The 18,186-nt window shown below is 36.3% G+C and overlaps 2 protein-coding genes across 4 annotated transcripts in view; one reads left to right on the top strand and one right to left on the bottom strand.

Moving 5' to 3' along the window:
* IP3K2 (Inositol 1,4,5-triphosphate kinase 2) overlaps nucleotides 1-18,186 on the bottom strand; it is a 233,927-nt gene that overhangs the window by 48,996 nt on the left and 166,745 nt on the right. The gene's annotated exons all lie outside the window — the stretch shown is intronic.
* Nucleotides 16,775-17,678, top strand: LOC111505460 (uncharacterized). Its single transcript, XM_023160270.2, has one exon. It carries the CDS (start codon nucleotides 16,822-16,824, stop codon nucleotides 17,569-17,571), a length of 750 nt encoding a protein of 249 aa, XP_023016038.1. The 5' UTR covers nucleotides 16,775-16,821; the 3' UTR covers nucleotides 17,572-17,678.

The raw sequence follows: 18,186 nt of genomic DNA, 5'->3' as shown, positions 1-18,186 counted from the left end.
CCAGAAATTCCTTTCTTGGTTAATTCTTTTGTGGCGATTGAGATACCAGCCAGTTCTGTTTGGACCACGCTGGTATTTCTTCCCATTCCCCACTTAATTCTTAGGCTTAGTGATCTGGAGTACACTCCACACCCTGAGCCTTCTTTGGTTTTAGAGCCGTCTGTATAAATCCGAATTGCATTTGTAGCATCTGACTCTATGTTCTGCTTCATTTGTATTTTGTAGGGTTTATTAAACACAAACCTGGGTTCAACTGCATCGCTTGCCTGCAGCAGAGGTTGCGCAGAAAGCGCTTTCCGCTACAGGCCCAGCCTCAATTGACCCATTCCTACTTCGAGGTTTACACCAGCCGTGCGAAATCGTACCATGCCCATCAAGGCAACCTCCTTAACGTACAGATCAAGAGGGGTCAGACCCGTGATCAATTCCATTGCCGCGGTTGGTGTTGTTCTCATGGCTCCTGTGATGTTTAAACAAGCCAATCGCTGTATTTGGTATACTTTTTGGATCCATACGTTAACATAGGTCTTATTATTGCAGTGTAGATCCAGATCCATGCGCGTCCCACTGTCCTCCGACATTGTTCATCAGCCACGTATGCTCATTTTGCTGTACTCTATAGATGAGAGTTCCTGTCGAGGATAGTACCAAGGTATTTTACCTCTTCAGAGAAGTTTAGTTTGCTTTGAAGAGTTCGGGAGGTTTTAAGCCCGTTAAACTTATTTTTTTGGTAAAAAGGACCATCTGAGTCTTCTTTGAATTAATCGACAGCGAGTGCTCCTTACATCATGTTTCTATCAATTTGAGCCCATCCTGCGCTCTATCGCACAGCGTGTTTACAAATTTGCCGGAGTGCAAGATAACTATGTCATCTGCGTGTGCAATTGTGTAGAATCCATTTTTGTTGAGGTGGTTAATTAGGGTATCCAGGTTTGCCTGGGATTTAATCAAATAGGTGAATGAATGTCATTACGATGGCATTGATGTCATAAGTAGATCAAACTTATTCTATGACATGAAAAATCGTAATTTATAAATGAAATGTGTGTTTTTTCTGGTACTGGTACTGAAGTACCAGATTGGTACTGAAGAGCCCTGAGGCAAGTGTCTTTAGGCGAAACATCGAGGTCTACCAGTGAGCATGACAGTGTTCCATGTAAGTGAAATTTTTATCTTCATTTAGTATATAGTGTAGAAACTCTGTGAATGATATCTGATTCAATTTCATAACGAATGTTTGGAGTACAAACTGAGTAACAAAAAATATTTTCTGTATCATTCAGTGTTCATATAAAATTATTTGTTTCAAAAGAATTTTTCTTTCATGTAATTCAATGTTTATATGTTTCAGGAGGGCTGAAAGTTACTTCTTTGCATGATCTACTTTGCATCTATTTATACAGTTACTTCTTTTAAAATTGATTACTTCCTTTCTTTCTTTTATTTCAAGTTGATATTCTATTTCATCTAGTTCTCAACTGTTTGAAGAAAAAGAAGACACAAACAAATACATATTATTCGACAGTATAGCGCCATCCTATCACTTGTTTGTTCGAACTATCCTACTATACGTCATAAAACTATAACTATCATCATCCAGTATTTTCTGGTACTGATATTATTCACTTCTATAATCCTTTTATATTACTTTAGTATTCGAATCATTCCATAATATTCATTATTTACACCTCGTTTATAATTCCAACAACTCCTTTGCGTTTTAGGAAAAATGGTTTTGCGTCACCATAAACCGAACAATTTGTAATATGATTATATTGTTAGCAAATAGCAATTATCAATCGCACATTGGTGGTTTCACGGTCACAGTCCAAAGATGTGTGGTTTCCGAATTGGAATCCGACTGACCAGAATTGATGAGAAGTGGCCTTTCCAAATTTGTCATTCAATTGCGTTCGAAAATAAGTGTACAGGGCTTTTCTTTAGTGTCCCCTCCCTTTAATTTTTTGAACGGGTTAACTCAAAAAAATTAATACATGAATACTTTATTTTGAAGTGAAATTGATATATGAAACTTTCAAGATGGCGACTGGGCATCACCTGGGAAAAAAAAATTAAACGGAAAGGGGGTATCATGACAGATCCTTTTGAAGCTCCTGACAAATGATTCACAACCCTACAATATAATGTCAATATCTTCAACTACTACAAAATGGCGGAACTTTTAATAATTGCCTGAATACATTGACATTTAACTACATAATATGAGGTAATAAACTTGAGGTCAGTTCAGAAGATGCTCGAAATGGTTGCTTTGAACTTCTTGACCTGTCCGATATTTCACGCCGAACATTTTCAAACACAGTAACGTCAATATCTCTACAAATATTCATTATTCCCCGCCGTATATCCAATATTGAAGCAGGTTCAGTTTCGTACACCTTTTGCTTCAAATAGCCCCCCAAAAAAAGTCCAAAGGTGTTAAATATGGTGAGCGGGCTGGCTATTCTGTAGGACCTCGACGGTCCGGGACGGGACGGGACGACCGGGAAAAGTAGTATCCAAATAGTTTTTTACTCGTCTGGAGTAATGTGGTGGTGCTCCGTCTTGTCGGAATACAGTATCCATATCGAATTTATTAGGATTCGCTTCGACGATTTCAGTCATGAGAGGGTCAACAGTAGTTTCCAGCATATTCAAATACAGTTCCTCTGTTAAATTTTGATCAATAAATAGAGGTCGTACAATATGGTTTCCCAATATTTCTGCCCAAATGGTAATTTTTTCTGGATATTGGGTTTGTGTTTCCCGGAAAACGTGAGGGTTGATGTCACTCCAATAGCGGAGTCTGTGAACATTGCCGTTTGAAAAAAATGTACAATCGTCACTAAAATATTGTCGAGATAGGTAGGATGCCTTGCAATGGTTTCCGTCATGATTTCCCAGAATTCTGTTCTTCGATCAGGGTCATCTTCAGTTAATTGGTGTTCCATTTTAATTTTGTATGTAGGATACCTATTCCTCTTCAAAAGTCTCCACTCAGTAGAAGGAGACACCTCACAAACATGACGGAACGACGCGACGGAATGAGTAGACTGTTCAGGATTTACTACCATCTCACCAATTATTTGCACTTGCTGTTCTTCCGAAATGGACGGATGACTTGGGAGCTTTTTGTTATCTACACTACCGGTAGTTGTGAATTTGGATAGTGAATTTGGAAGTTCCCTCAAATATTTTCTACAGATGGGACGATTCGGAAAACGTTCATTGAAAATGCTTTCGGTCTCGTGGAAGTTACGCGTCGCACCGTATATAAAAATCGCTTCAATTTTTTCTTTTAATGGAGGAGAATTGACCATTTTGGAGATTGTTGACGTGATACCTTTCTACTAGTAAAACCGAAAACTAAATGAGAATATTCTAACTGAACAATGTCGAATTGACATTTTTTGACATTTTTATGAACGAAAAATAACTCAACAAACCTTGTCGGGTTGTTGGAATTGCCATATGGCAGATAAAAAGGAATATTCCTAGAAATATCGATATTAATGTGTTTGTCTTCAGGAAATTATCAAATGTTCCGCCATTTTGTAGTAGGTAAAGATATTGACTTCATATATTAGCGTTGTGAAGTATTCGTCAGTAGCTTCAAAATGATGTGTCACAAGACCCCCCTTATCATTTAATTTTTTCCCAGATGGCAAGCAATCGCCATCTCGAAAGTTTCATCTCAATTTCACTTCAAAATAAAGTATTCATGCATTAATTTCATTATCCAAATTTCAATTTTTTGAGCGTTCAAATAATAAAAGGAAGGGGCATTAAAGAAATACACTGTATACAAAATACTGCGCTACGTCAAGAAACTCACTATTCACATGATGTTATAAAAAAGTTAGATAATACAGACAAGGAAGGCCAAGAAATAATATCAAGATAAAGATGAATTATGTAACTGTGTACTTCCAACGATGAAATAAGGGTTGTGATAAATTCGTAAAACGAAAATTAACCAAATTATTCGAAAAAAGAAAGTATATTGCTTAGTTTTTTGCTATTTGGGAACCATCTCCGGAATACACTCATTACGTTTTCCTTTCCATTTTTTTATGACTACCATTCAAAACCATTGTATTAATTTCGACAGCTTTTTTGTTGGATATTTGTGATATTCTTCTAGACAAGATTTGGGTAGTTTATCACTTGGTTGCCTTCTCTAATCCAGGATTTCACATGCGTATAAAAAATTAAAAGCTGTTAGTTTGAATCTAATTTGGCCATGTGTTGTTGGAAACTTTGAAAGACGCTACTTTTTCACAACCCTATCTTCTATCTCTCACAGTTTCCGATATGTTCATGAACAAACTTAAATTTTAATGAAACTGTACATTGAATACAAAATGCCACTAGCCCCAAAGAAGAGTTCTAATTAGAAAGGCATACGAAACTCAATACATTTCTTGTTAACGAACGATGGTACGATTCCACACCCATTCACGTCAGCAACTACGCAAGTGAAATGAAATATGTCACACAAGTTAACTTTCCGGGTTACCTTACCACAAACAATAATTTAGTAAACACGACGCAGTCAATTTCAATGGTTTTAACAGTAGATATCAATACAAGGAAGACCACAAATCAGACCACAACGAAAAATTGAAAATACGTCAGAAAATTCATAAAGTGAGCTTAGAGAACTTGTCTGGTCATATTACCAAGTTGTTTCAAAAGTTTTGCCCATTTTCATGAGTCTACTTTAAACAGTAATATTTCAGTCAGCATAGAAATTGCGTACTCGGGATTCGATGAAGTCGATGAAGGCTGTTTTTGTCTGGTCTTGATTGGCGAAGGTTTTACCGGCGAGGAAATTATCAGAGTGCTTGAAACCCGGGGCTGCACTGCAGGATGCTAGAGAGTCGCTTGGAGGGTGGATGGTGGAAGGGCCATGCATCCTGGACGCAGTGAAATTTAGCCAGTATCCAACTGACAGCGGAAAAGTATCAATCATGCCTCTCTCTAAAGTTGCGAAAAAAATTTTACTAAGTTCATATTCGAGAATTGTAGTGGCAAATAGTGTTATAAAAAATCGTGGGTGCATACTTACAATTTGAGGCGTCAACAGGACGGAGAATTCGTGAGAGTCTACAAAAAAATTACGACAACATCCTGACAAATTTTATTTGTATTCAAGGATGTCCTTACTTTTACCTACTTTTGAAGTTGACTGAATGCAAATTTCAAAGAACTTCAACGAACTTCAGAGAAGCTATATTAGCAGTGTCGTCAAAATTTGATCCCAAACTGCCCTTCTTTTGTAAACAGAACTTATCACGCTTTCCTCCCTAGCTAGGCTACTTGGCTGGAATATCAAACATGACTGATTAGGTTAGATAGACGCCTGGCGTACCTTCGGATGGTTTCTGGAGGTTAGATGGTAGTGGAGGACCACTGCGGCTACCGTAGTTCTGTTACTAACGTTTATAAATAGCAGGATGTTCGCCAGGCAGATATCTACCATCCTACCAAACTTCCTGCAGTGCGGCCCTAGCCGAAGAGATGGTAGTCTATTGGCGAGAGGTCTGGAAAGCATGGTGGGTGAGGCGGTGGTGATGATTTGTGAAACGTGCGTATATATGTTGCCGTGGAGCAGGATAGGACTTTTTTTATCAACCAGTGCCTGCTACTGCCGACGGTACCCTCGATTTCCTCACTATAGGACCATGCTGTGATGGTGAATCACACACCAGCCACTGATCACCATACAGTAACCGTGGCCATTTTCGGAGGGGTTTTCGTCTTTGGGAAATGCCTGGATGGTTTATCGGTGTCTCAGCACTATTATGAACGTTTCCTGTTGCCGTAGAGGCATTTTTCTCTTTTCATCACAAGTGGCGATCCCATCAAAAAAATTTTTTTGGTTGCGCCAAAGCAAAGAAGATTAGACTGTCGATCGTTCAAATCGTGAGCTTTTCATTACGTTTCGACCCCAAACCAACGTCGAACAGTGCGTACATTAACACTATCATTGCCACATGCCTGTTTGATAATTCGGCAGCGCTTTGGTTTAATTTGAATTCGTAGAGAAAAATTTGCCGATAATCATTAAGAAATCAAATAGGAATAAGCCGAAAAGACGCAAAGAATAAAAATTTGTAAAGAATGAACAGCATCAATGTATAGAGTACAAACAAACACGACAACGCCCGTCCGCACGTTTCACAAATCTGCGTCCAAAAATCAAACGAATTGAGCGTGCGTTCTCACGGACAAAGTATAATAAGCTGTTTTATCAGGTTTCGTTTCGTGTTCTGTGTTTTTTATCCTCACAAGGATTATTTTGAGACATCACCAGAAGATGGCAAATTAGACTCTGCCGTAACGTTGTGGAAATAATCCTTGTAAGGATAAAAAACACAAAACACAGAGCAAAACACGAAAAAACACTTCAGCATATATCGCGCAGAAAGCTGAAGAAAGCCGAAACCGGATTATCGGTGGTCGTCCCGACTAAATGAAATCAATTTCATCTTTTTACACGCCTCATATTAGCTTCACCTGTATGTATGTATGTATGTATGCTTGTTTGTATACATGTTTGTTTGTAACTCTCAAGCTCGGGATCTGTATAGAGAGAATTATCGGCATTATTGCTTGATCTATTCGCGGGCAGATGGCGCTGTACGTAACCTACTTGATATTTCTTGATCTATTCGCGGGCAGATGGCTCTGTACGTAACTTACTTGATATTGTTGAACGAAAGAAAATCAAAATAATAAATATAGTTTAAAAACTAAAAAACACGCTTTTATAGCATATGAAACTTAAAATTAAACAAAAATATAGCTTAAAAAAACTAAAAAACACGCTTTTAACTAGTATTATTTTGACAAAAACGTGGGCGTTTTGTGCCATATTTTCTGTATATCTAGCGCCCATGCTTTTTTTATAATATTACTAGTATTTTTCGATCGTTATTGTTTCAAGCTTATTTAAAAAAAAATATTTTTTAACTTTTTAGTTCGATGTTCTTCAAAAGCGTGTTCTTTAGTTTTTTAAACTTTATTTATTTAATATATGAACTTACTTGCGATGAAGGTATGAATTTTCAAATAATGAAACCAGTAATTTGAGAATGTTCATCAATTAACAGTTCTTTTTATATAAGTAACATGATTTCAGGTTATTGAATGTCAGTAAATATCGAGAAACTTTTACCTGCTGTAAGTGGAGAACAAACATGCCAAAAGAGTCTATTTCCATCTTTATCGCAAACGTTTCTGAACAAACAACATTCACACAGGTTGTACATGAAATGAATGAACATTTGGATTTTTTGAGTTGCTCAATATTTATTCAAATTTATAACCAGAAAGTATCATTTTAAATTGTGGTAGTGAAATAATCTAGTGTAACACATCATAAAATAATTTACTGTTATAAATGATGTACTGAAATATAATAACTTGTTTGATTCTAGCAATCAAGAACCAAGTTATTTAATGCGGATTTTCGAATCTTCCCACATGAGTTTAATTCAATTCAACTTCCTGACAAATTTGAATGACATTTATATGTAGTCCTACTTTGTTACAACTTGAGGTATTATTTTGAAGTAATGAATATCTGTCTGCAAGACAATTTCAAACATTCCCCAAACACAGATGAATAGATTAACAAACAATTCGTTGAAAGAAAAGTTCATGTAATATTGTCAGTACGGAATTTTAGTTTACCATGAAAATATACATGCGAAGTATTCAATATTTGAGGTTTTAATGAAGATTTGTTAATTAAGGCAAACTTTCAGCAATTTACAACATGTTATAGAATAATTCAATAAGAATAAGGGCTTCATAAATGAGAGGGGGCAAAGATTAGAGGTCAGTTTTATGATTAATTACAAATATCAATATTATATAATATAAGTATATAAGTATTTGGTGGTTCAGTGATACAAAGTGTACAAAGCTAAAATTCAACTTTTCCTTGATTGTGCCAAACTTCGTCGATACTATACAAGCTCTTTGCTGTTGCCTTTTTAAAATTAACGATTTGGGTTCAACACTTCATGAACGAATGAATGCTACTTCTCTGTTCGCTCCTTGCTCTTTATGTATTGTTTTTTTTAATTTTATGTCATTAATTATTTACTTGTGATTGGAAACTTTGGTGTAGTAATGAATATTACTGGAGTTCAATCCCAACATCAAACCTTTATTTCAATACCTCGATCGTGTTTCGATCACCAAGGGCTCATTTTCAAGATGAATATTGAACACTTTATTCTTCATCTTGAAGATGATCACTTGGTAATTGAAACCCGTGTTAAAAATAACAGTTTGGTGTTGGGATTAAACTACAGTAATAATCATTGATTATTGTTGGAATAATACTTTACTTCATTTTAAGCGCGTGCATCATTTTATTTGACTATACTCTGTATGAGTTGAATTTCGCACTTTTTCAGTCCAGCGCATGCATGAAAGCAGATATGGTGAAGTTAGCTGATTAGCTAATTTGATATACTCCATCAATTTTAACTTAAGATATATTTATGATATGATATGACAATGAAAATTGCGTCTGCTCTCCATCGATTATTTTACGCTGTGATCACTGACCTCACCTCAAGAAGAGTTATTAATAATGCTTTCTCACCACATCAAATGGGCCTATTTTATGAAAAATGCCTCATCAACAAATCTTCCTTATTATAATAATAATAATACTTATCTACGTAATTGAATTGAATTTTATTTAGACTCGTTAAAATTTCTTTTAACCTTTTTGGACAACTACTGGCTAGATCTATGCAATGCTGGTAAACAGAACTGCAACTACAACTATTCAAGACTAGGCCATTGGGTTCAGGGACTGCCCGCAAGGTGACGTACTATCTCCCTTTCTGCGGTCGCTCCTGATGGATATTCTGCTAGATGTGCTCGACAGAAAAGAAGTATTCCATTTGGAACGGAGGAGAAATAGTGACATGTCGAAGGATATGTGGTAAAATTTGGGACTTAGGTCCCAAACAAATCCATTGGATTTATGTGATGATTGTCCAATGATCACTTATGGAACAATTGCCTGGTGGACGAAAGCTTTACAGGAAACGGTTCATTCGAAGCTCGCTGCCTTACAGACTTGTATGGCCATCTGTGACGCCATCAGTACCACACCGTCAGCAACCATGAAGACCCTTCTAGATCCACCTTCTCTCCACATTTTTCTGGAGTGGTTAGATGGACTGCACGAGTCACGAATCAATCTTATGCAGAGTACAATAGACTGACAGTGGAAGTCACAGCATTCCCGAAATGACCTCTGACATTATGCCACCAGGTGTCAACTACGAATTCCCTTATACAGCACTGTTTTCGAGTAAAGAGGACTGGGAGATGAGAGAAAGAAATATTTAGAGCAGATAGTTGTTGGTTTACAGATGGATAAAAACACATTCAGGTTTTGGTGCAAGTATTTTTAGTCACAGACCCAGGGCAGAGATATCAACCTGCCTAGGGACTTGTGCGACTGTATTTCAAGCGGAAATGTATGCTTTTGAATTGTGCGACAAGAGATTGGTAGAATCCAACCTCATACACAAGTCAACAAAAATATTCTCGGACAGTCAAGCGGCATTGCAAGCTCTTGGCTTCCACCGAGCAACGTCTGAATTGGTAGCAAATTGCCAGAAACGACTCTCCTCAATGAAAAAAATTAACAAATTGTCTCTGGTCTGGATTCCTGGCCACATTAGCCTGAAAGGCAATCATGCTGATGACTTCCTTGCAAAGGAGGGTGCTACAAGCAGCTTCATCGAAACAGAACCTGTCACTGGCATCGCTTTAGGTTTTGCCAAACAAACATAGAACACCTGGTTGGCGAAAAGATTTATGGATTTCTGGCAAAATCTTCCTGGATTTGCTCACTCCCAGGCGTTTATTCACCATTCGGAGCTTGAAACCGAACAGTTGTTGGACTACTACAGTAGGGATGAACTGCGATGTATAACAGGTCTTCTCATAGGTCACTGTCGTCTGAATCATCGTATGCAGAGACTCGGAGTGTCGGAAGACAGTGGTTGCCTCCGTTTGAAAAATTATGAAACACAGAGCACATACTTTGTGCCTGCCCCGCTGCAGACCGAATCAGGTTTTCAGAGCTGTACCATTACCGTCTGACCTGAAAAATTACTCACCATATAAACTAATCGGCTTCTTTAGAAAGCTGGGTTTATTTGATCGAGTGTGAATAGGTGTGAGCCACAATAAACTTTTGCGGGTTGCGGTGGAGCGTCGAATAGACCCACACACTTTTTACCTAACCTAACTTAAGCTAACCTTTTTTTACAAAGTTTATAGTGATAAACTGGCAGGAGATATACCGCATACAGCCCACACCGCTTGGAAACAACAATGGAATTTTGCAGCTGCAATCTGCAGATCACGGAGTAAAGGTCAGTGCATTCCCAGCTTGTTTTCCATCGATTCGCAAAATCGATTTTCACCTTGTTTTTACGTTTAATAAAAAACATTTGGTCCTTCGAGCCGGATCTCGTTTGCCCCGTAAAATAAATCACATAATTTATCTTCAGTAATATTTCTTCAATATCCTTCACTCTTCGAAACTCATTTCGCCTATCTCTCCATTTATCTTTCAAATCACAAAAAATGTGTTGACTTGAAATGAATTCAAGGTCATTCAGTAAGACAATTAGATATTTACAATTCCGTGGAGGACATTGGCCCCCTTAGCGATAAAAACTTTGTTTGGTACATTCAGGACAGTTGATTGAAGTGTTATTTTGATATCTGTAGAATATTTTACTAAAATGGCAGGCAATGCTAACAAAAAACAATACATGAAGAGCAAGGATAAATTGTATGTCAGCGCTCTCAAGTTTTGTTTTATGACGCATGTTTTCATTACTTTCATGTACATAAAATTCTCAATATCTTCCGATGGCCGAAATAAAATAATGTTTCAGTGAATTACATAGATACGTATTATTGTTATAATACCCTCAAAATTGGTGTGGTGGTGATTTGGTTAGTTTCAAACGATTCAGTAATGAATCACGACACTAATGAATAACTTGGACGCGTAATGGTTTGAAATTAAATTACCCTTCGCTCCCAAAGCACCCATTTCGCCTAGCCATCAACACAATAACAATCATTTCTCTTCATTTTATGACCCCTTTTTTAGGAGATAACAAAAGATAACAACTGTGAAAATCATGTTACTTCAGTGACAAACTTGTTAGACCACCCAAGAGAAGTATATGGAGGCAATTATTGACTCCCGTATAAACAGTGTCTTCAACTATAGAAGAAGTACTACCATTTTGATGAATCATTTCCGTTCAAGTGTGACTTCCGAACAGGGACGGAACAAAAACATATGCCTCTATTTTTGCTCTGCACTTTCCCAGTATATTCGAAAGAACACTTTTTTCCATTCCTTGAGAATACTAATAAATACAGGCCAAACCGGTTGAAATTTTGACATAAGACTGCGTGAACACGTCTGTTTGGACAAAAAATCTGCAAACCACAAGATAAATGAAGATAATCTCAAAATCCTATACATATGTAATAAAAGGAGAAAAATTAATTTGTTGAAAACAGGAAACATATACCCCTAAACGAGCAACTCAATTTATGTAGCTTTCCTCTGTTGAATTTATGGGATTAACAACCCCCACAATTTCCAGCGTGGAATTTTAAAAGTTGGTATCTTGGTTCGCCCAACTACCTTTCTCTCAAATACCTGTCCTTGCAGCATACATGAAAAGTCTAATATAACCGATATTTCAAACTTCATATTTCAATTTTATACTTGTTAATGGGGTCAAATCCGAAACCGGTCGTATAAATAAAATCTACTAGTGGTATTTAGACAAAAGTGTTCTTTTATTCATTTCATTTAAGTACTAATACAAGTACAAAGAAACAATTAAGGCCACTTTTTCAATAGTAATAACTTCATAATTTTTTTAAACACATTATTATCGTCACAATTACAGTTTTTCCTTTTCTTATAAGGGCAGAACACAAGCACTACAGGAAAATATTTGAGGCTTAAGAGAGGTACCTGTGCGAAAGATTGAATTCACTCAGAAAACGTTCTTAGGAAGTTTATTCCAAATGAAAGATTTCTCAAACAGTGAAATTCGAGGTGTACTGAGTTGAACCTCAATACGATGAGCAGCCACAGAATGTCGCGTATTTCTAATACGTACCGCTCTTGGTGAAATCAAATGTGCCAAGTCACTTGAACACCGCCCGTAAAAGTATCTATAAAAGAAAGACAAATCTCCTACCTTTCTTCGATTTTACTGTGACTAATTGAGAAATATCAAACGAAATCTGTTTTACAGAAATGAGTGATGAACAAGGAAACCATGTCAATTTCCGTTTGAAACAGTTTATCTCGAAAACGGTTCAAAATAGAAATAGTATTATCTGAACAAAGTTGATCTAAAATTGAATGTAGAGCTCAAAAATTTTGAAATATACAGGGTGTTCCATTTGAAAAAATTGAGTTCCACTCATTTTTTCATGAGATCAAAGTATCTGCATTTTTTGAAGACCCTGTATGAGACAAATGAAAATATGACTCGGAGTGAAGATCCTCATAGTATCACTCCACTCCATTTCAAATTTGATCGTTTTAGTGCAAGAGAGTTCAAGATTATCAGCATTTATAAAAGTTCATGTTTGGTAAAAAAAATATCGAAATTAATTTATATCTTCTAAACGGTTATAGATAGGTATAGGGAAATAGTATATGAATTTTTTGACAAAGTGATAATGAATCATAATATGATATTATATACGGGGTGTTCTATTTGAAAAATCAAAGAAGCCGCTACTTTATAGTAGAAGCGACAACGCCGCTTCATCTAAAATATTTTAGGCGTGTAGGTCATATTGACTTATGCATACTGTGGAATGTTCAGGTTGATCCGTTGAATAGTTTGCCAGAAACGGCTAATTAACGCTCATCATGAAAAGCCCTGTATATATTTTGCTCACAAACATATGATTCGTGTTTTATACGGTACACAATCTGCAAAATCACATGAAAGTATTTTTGTATTGTATTGAGGACAACTCAATATATCACTCATTTTCAATAGAGTGAAAATTTTCCGAAACGCGATCGCAATACTTCGGAAACTTGCCTCCCCCTTGTTGGAGTCAAGGCTGTTCACTTGTTTCATTTATTAATATACAATGAAGAAAAAAGAAATGAAACTTTCCATGTGTTCCACCACTTTTAATTTTAACCAACGTAACTACAGTTTTGTCCTATACGGACATTTTCAAAATAATATATAACTTATATATAAGTGACATTTTCAAACTTATATATAAGTATAATGTCCGTTTAGGACGAAATTGCAGTTTTACAAATAAAAGTGACAAAAAACATAGAAAGTTTCATTACTCTTTTCTTCATTATGATTTCCTACCACGTAGTAACGGTTACCATACAGGCTGTTTTTAGCTAATTCCACTATTGCTATTTCGGAAACGATAAGACCTACAAGGTTGGTTGAATCTGACGAAAGTTCCCTACTTTGTGGAATTAGAATAGTACCTTTTCAGGTCAGGAATATTAGTGGTTGTTTATGAAATATTCGGCAAAAAACTATAATTGTATAATTCGTTTTTGCCTCTATCACCTCCATTTAGAATGATAAAAAAGGCAGAGAAACTGTCAATACTATTTCATATTTATTATAATCTGATATGAACCAATTAGCAGTGATATGTTTCGTTCATTACATTTCATCACCAACTTTAGTTTTTTTTTAATACGGACGTTATTTCGAATAGTTTCAGGAAATTTGCTAGGGCAATTTATTTGTCACTATGGTTCCAACCAATGACATAATTTCAGATGTAGATTATTTTCATTGAATTTTTTGTAAGTTTGAACTGATTTCGTAATTTTTTTCCACAAATTACGATAAATCACATATACAGGGTGTTCCTTAAACACATGCTAATATTTAAGGAGGTAATTTTTGGACCCATTTTAAGAAAAAAACTTCCTATGGACGTATGTCCTAAACGCCTTAACGTTTGAGATACAGGGTGGCAAAGTTTTCAAAAATAATCAGTTTTTTAATAATAACTGAGATAATTTTGTAGACATCTTTGACATATTTGGTACATATGTTCCATGCCTCAAGGCGCATTTTCTGATGTACAATTTTCTTAATTTTCTCTGCCAGTGGCGTACGTACGAGTTTTGAAATGTATATTTTTGGCGAAAAAATACTACGCCACTGCTTTATCTTGAATTGAAAATTATTTTTAAAATCTCCATACATTTTTTAGCACATTTGATTTGCTGGGTTTTCTTTGTCCGACGCATGGTTTTCGCTCAAAAAATTAAAAATCGCTTTACTTCGCATGTACCATATTCGATTCCTTAACGCAAGTGGCACATCTTCCAATAACCCAGGTAAGTCTTCTTCGAGAAAGTGTAAATAAGAACGATCATCAAGGCGTCCTGGTAGAAAAAATGGGCCTATTAGATGATCACCTATAATTCCTGCCCATACATTAACCGAAAATTGGTGTTGGAAATGGGTTTTGGTTATTGCATGGGGATTTTCTTCAGCCCACACATGATTGTTATGGAAATTTTGAATGGCATTCCGAGAAAAATTTGCTTCGTCTGTGAACAAAATTTGTGTCTCAAACTGCGGATTTAGTGCAATACTTTGTAGATACCTGACTGACTGAAGTTCACACGCTGTGGAAAATCTCTGGGAAGTAATGCCTGCACTCTTGAAATATGGTATGGGTATACCAAAAAATCAACCGAAATACGCCAAACAATTTGATGACAAATATCCAGAGTTCTAGCGATCTTCCTCGTACTCGTCTCAGGATGTTCCTCAATTTCTTGCAGCACCGCTTCCTCAATTTCAGGAGTTCTTACTACACGAGGTCTACCTTCTGGAGTCCTTTTCTTGAAACTACCAGTTTCCCCAAGTCGACGATGAATATTTGAAAAGGTTCGGCTATCTGGTAAGGCATGATTAGGATATCTTTCTTGATAAATGCGCCTGGCTTTTGTTGCATTACCATCGGCAAGGCCATATACGTAATGCATTTGCGCCATTTCCGCATTCGTATAATTTACCATATTTACTGATATTCAGAAAAACAGCGGACTACCAAAATAACTTCAATAATACTTCAAAATCAATCAAAACGCGCTGTGACAGTTTTTAACACCAACACCTTACTTTAAACCATCAATATTAGCTACTGACGTTTGTACATACAGAGAATTCGTTTTTTATTGCTATGGTGGGTACGCTGTTTTTTCTGCTTTTAATCTTTAAAAGAAATCACATATCGACAAACTCCATATTTCCAAGAGGTGCAGTAAATAAATTCTGCTACACGTCATTTATTCCAGGATAACTAAATTTATGTTTTCAAAAATTATTAAGCGGTGCTGCGTTATGACGTAATTTCAATTGAGAGCAGTGCATCTGACAACAAACAAATACCTTTTAGATCCTCAATTATTTTGCAACAAATCTGATCTCTTAGTTTGCTTTCAGTCGATGCACGATACCGCATCAGATTTATTTACTTAAGGAATTTATCCTTAAGTAAAGCGATTTTTAATTTTTTGAGCGAAAACCATGCGTCAGACAAAGAAAACCCAGCAAATCAAATGTGCTCAAAAATGTATGGAGATTTTAAAAATAATTTTTATTTCAAGATAAAGCAGTGGCGTAGTATTTTTTTCGCCAAAAATAAACATTTCAAAACTCGTACGTACGCCACTGGCAGAGAAAATTAAGAAAATTGTACATCAGAAAATGCGCCTTGAGGCATGGAACATATGTACCAAATATGTCAAAGATGTCTACAAAATTATCTCAGTTATTATTAAAAAACTGATCATTTTTGAAAACTTTGCCACCCTGTATCTCAAAAGTTAAAGCGTTTAGGACATACGTCCATAGGACGTTTTTTCCTTAAAATGGGTCTAAGAATTACCTCCTCAAATATTAGCATGTGTTTAAGGAACACCCTGTATATTCACGTAGATATCTGCAATTATTTTAGAAGACAAACATGAAAATTTGATTTCAATAACTGCGTCTATGTGATGGAAAGAAAGGAAAATAAAAAAAGGTTCAATTTAATGGATACGGTTAAATTTTGAGCAGAAATAACTCATATTTTGTTAATAACGAAATGAAACTTGGACTGACTATACCCCGGTTATCTTTTTTAAATACTCTAACAAAATAAATTATGAACATATTTTTCAAAATCATACCTGGTTTGTAGAAGATTTTCATCAAAACGCAGTTGAACTCACCTGAAACAAAAAATGTATAATGAAGAAACAAACCAGATATTCACAACTAAAATACTTGTTCTAATAGAAAATATCTTACTAGACATATTTCGATGGTATTCTCAGACATTTTGATAATTAACGTCGATTTGCAACGCTGTTACGGACTATCACCTAGTAAACCTGCATCAGCTTCCAAATCTAAATCGATGATTATGAAAATGAAATAGGCTAATGCAACTAGACAAAAAACGCGAACCGTTCAAGTGATAAATTATTAGTAAATTTTGAGCTAGCCCGATTGTTGGAATTACATCACTAAGAAAAAACAACAATAGTGAAAGTCTACCACAGGATGCAATAGATAATTTGCCAACGATTTGCGATTACAGATCGTCCATTTCACTGAACACTTGGACAAAAACCGGCTGAAAATCATATAAAAGCGAAAACCGCTACCAACAAACCAGTATCAACTCATTCATCTCAGTATTCACTTCAAAATGAATACCTACAAAGGGCTTTGTGTGCTTGCCCTAGTGGCCTTAGTCGGAGTTTCGTTAACTCAAGCTCGTGAAATATCGAGAGACAAACGCGAAGTTAGTGACTTGGAAGCCGCTGCATCTGGACACCACTGGAAAAAGGGAGGCGGCCACGAACATCATGCTGACCACCACAGCAGCCACGGTGAGAAGGGTGACAAGGGTTACAAAGGACACCACCACCACGAGAAAGGAGAAAAAGGCCACCACGACAAAGAAGGTCACAAAAAGCACTTCGAAGAACACGGAGGTCACAAGAAGAAGCACCACCACGATGATGGCTACCACGCTGAGCACCACAAGGGAGAGAAAGGAGAGAAAGGTCATAAATTCGGAGAGAAAGGATCATACAAGAAGGGGCACAGCACCAAGGGAGGACACGATGTACACAAACTCGACGAATACAAGAAGGAAAAACACTTCTTCGATGAAGACCACGACTCCGGTCACCACGAGAAACACGGAGGATACCACCACGAAGATGGATACAAAAAGGGAGGCCACAAGAAGGGAGGACACAAGAAAGGAGGACACCACGAAGACCACTACGGAAAGAAAGGCCATCACGAGAAAGGTGACCACTACCATGAGGAAGCAGGACACAAGAAAGCTGCCGGACACGATGACCACTATCACCACGACTCCAAATACGGAAAGAAAGGCGGACACGAAGACCACAAGAAATGGGGCTACAAGAAGGGTGGACATTAAGGTCATCGAACAAAATGTGATTCGACTAAATTCTGTTAGTTTTAATTATGTTCTCTCTATTGTTATTGTTGCTTCGTTCTATATCAATAAAAAGTGGTGAAATATTATTTTGACTTTGATATATAATCATGTGGTATTTTCTACGAAAAATATATTCAGTAGTGCAATAAGTACCAGGCGTATATACAATTTCAAACTTATTGTAATAACCCACATCTACAGCAGTGTTTTGAAATACCAGGTAAGATAAAGTGAAATTTCATGAAAGCAACATTCCTCAACAAACAAGTATTTCATACATGAGTATAAGTTATAACAAAAATTTTGCTATTAGAATGAATTCTGCAGATTATAATAGATGGATACGTACTTTCTACCAAAATGAAAATAAAATGAGAAACAACTATATTCATAAATTGAAACCATTCACAATTTGTTAATTCTCAGTTATTTTAGAAAGTTTTAGAAAGAGTTCAAGAAATACATGACCTCGGGGTCCTTTTCCAAAGTGACCTGAAATTCAACCGGCATATTCAAAATATTAGATACTAATGAAGCTAATAAAAGACTAGGTTTTTTAAAACGTACCACTTACGAATTCAAAAACATAAACAG

This window comes from Leptinotarsa decemlineata, unplaced genomic scaffold (genome assembly GCF_025532065.1).
Source record: "Leptinotarsa decemlineata unplaced genomic scaffold, Ldec_3_MD MMD2_tig00026336_RagTag_RagTag, whole genome shotgun sequence".
NCBI classification, from domain to species: Eukaryota; Metazoa; Arthropoda; class Insecta; order Coleoptera; family Chrysomelidae; genus Leptinotarsa; species Leptinotarsa decemlineata.
This window is presented reverse-complemented; position numbering and strand designations above follow the sequence as displayed.

Bases quoted from the DNA above. Each gene is read 5' to 3' on its own strand.
- LOC111505460 (XM_023160270.2), top strand. From the start codon at position 16,822: ATGAATACCTACAAAGGGCTTTGTGTGCTTGCCCTAGTGGCCTTAGTC.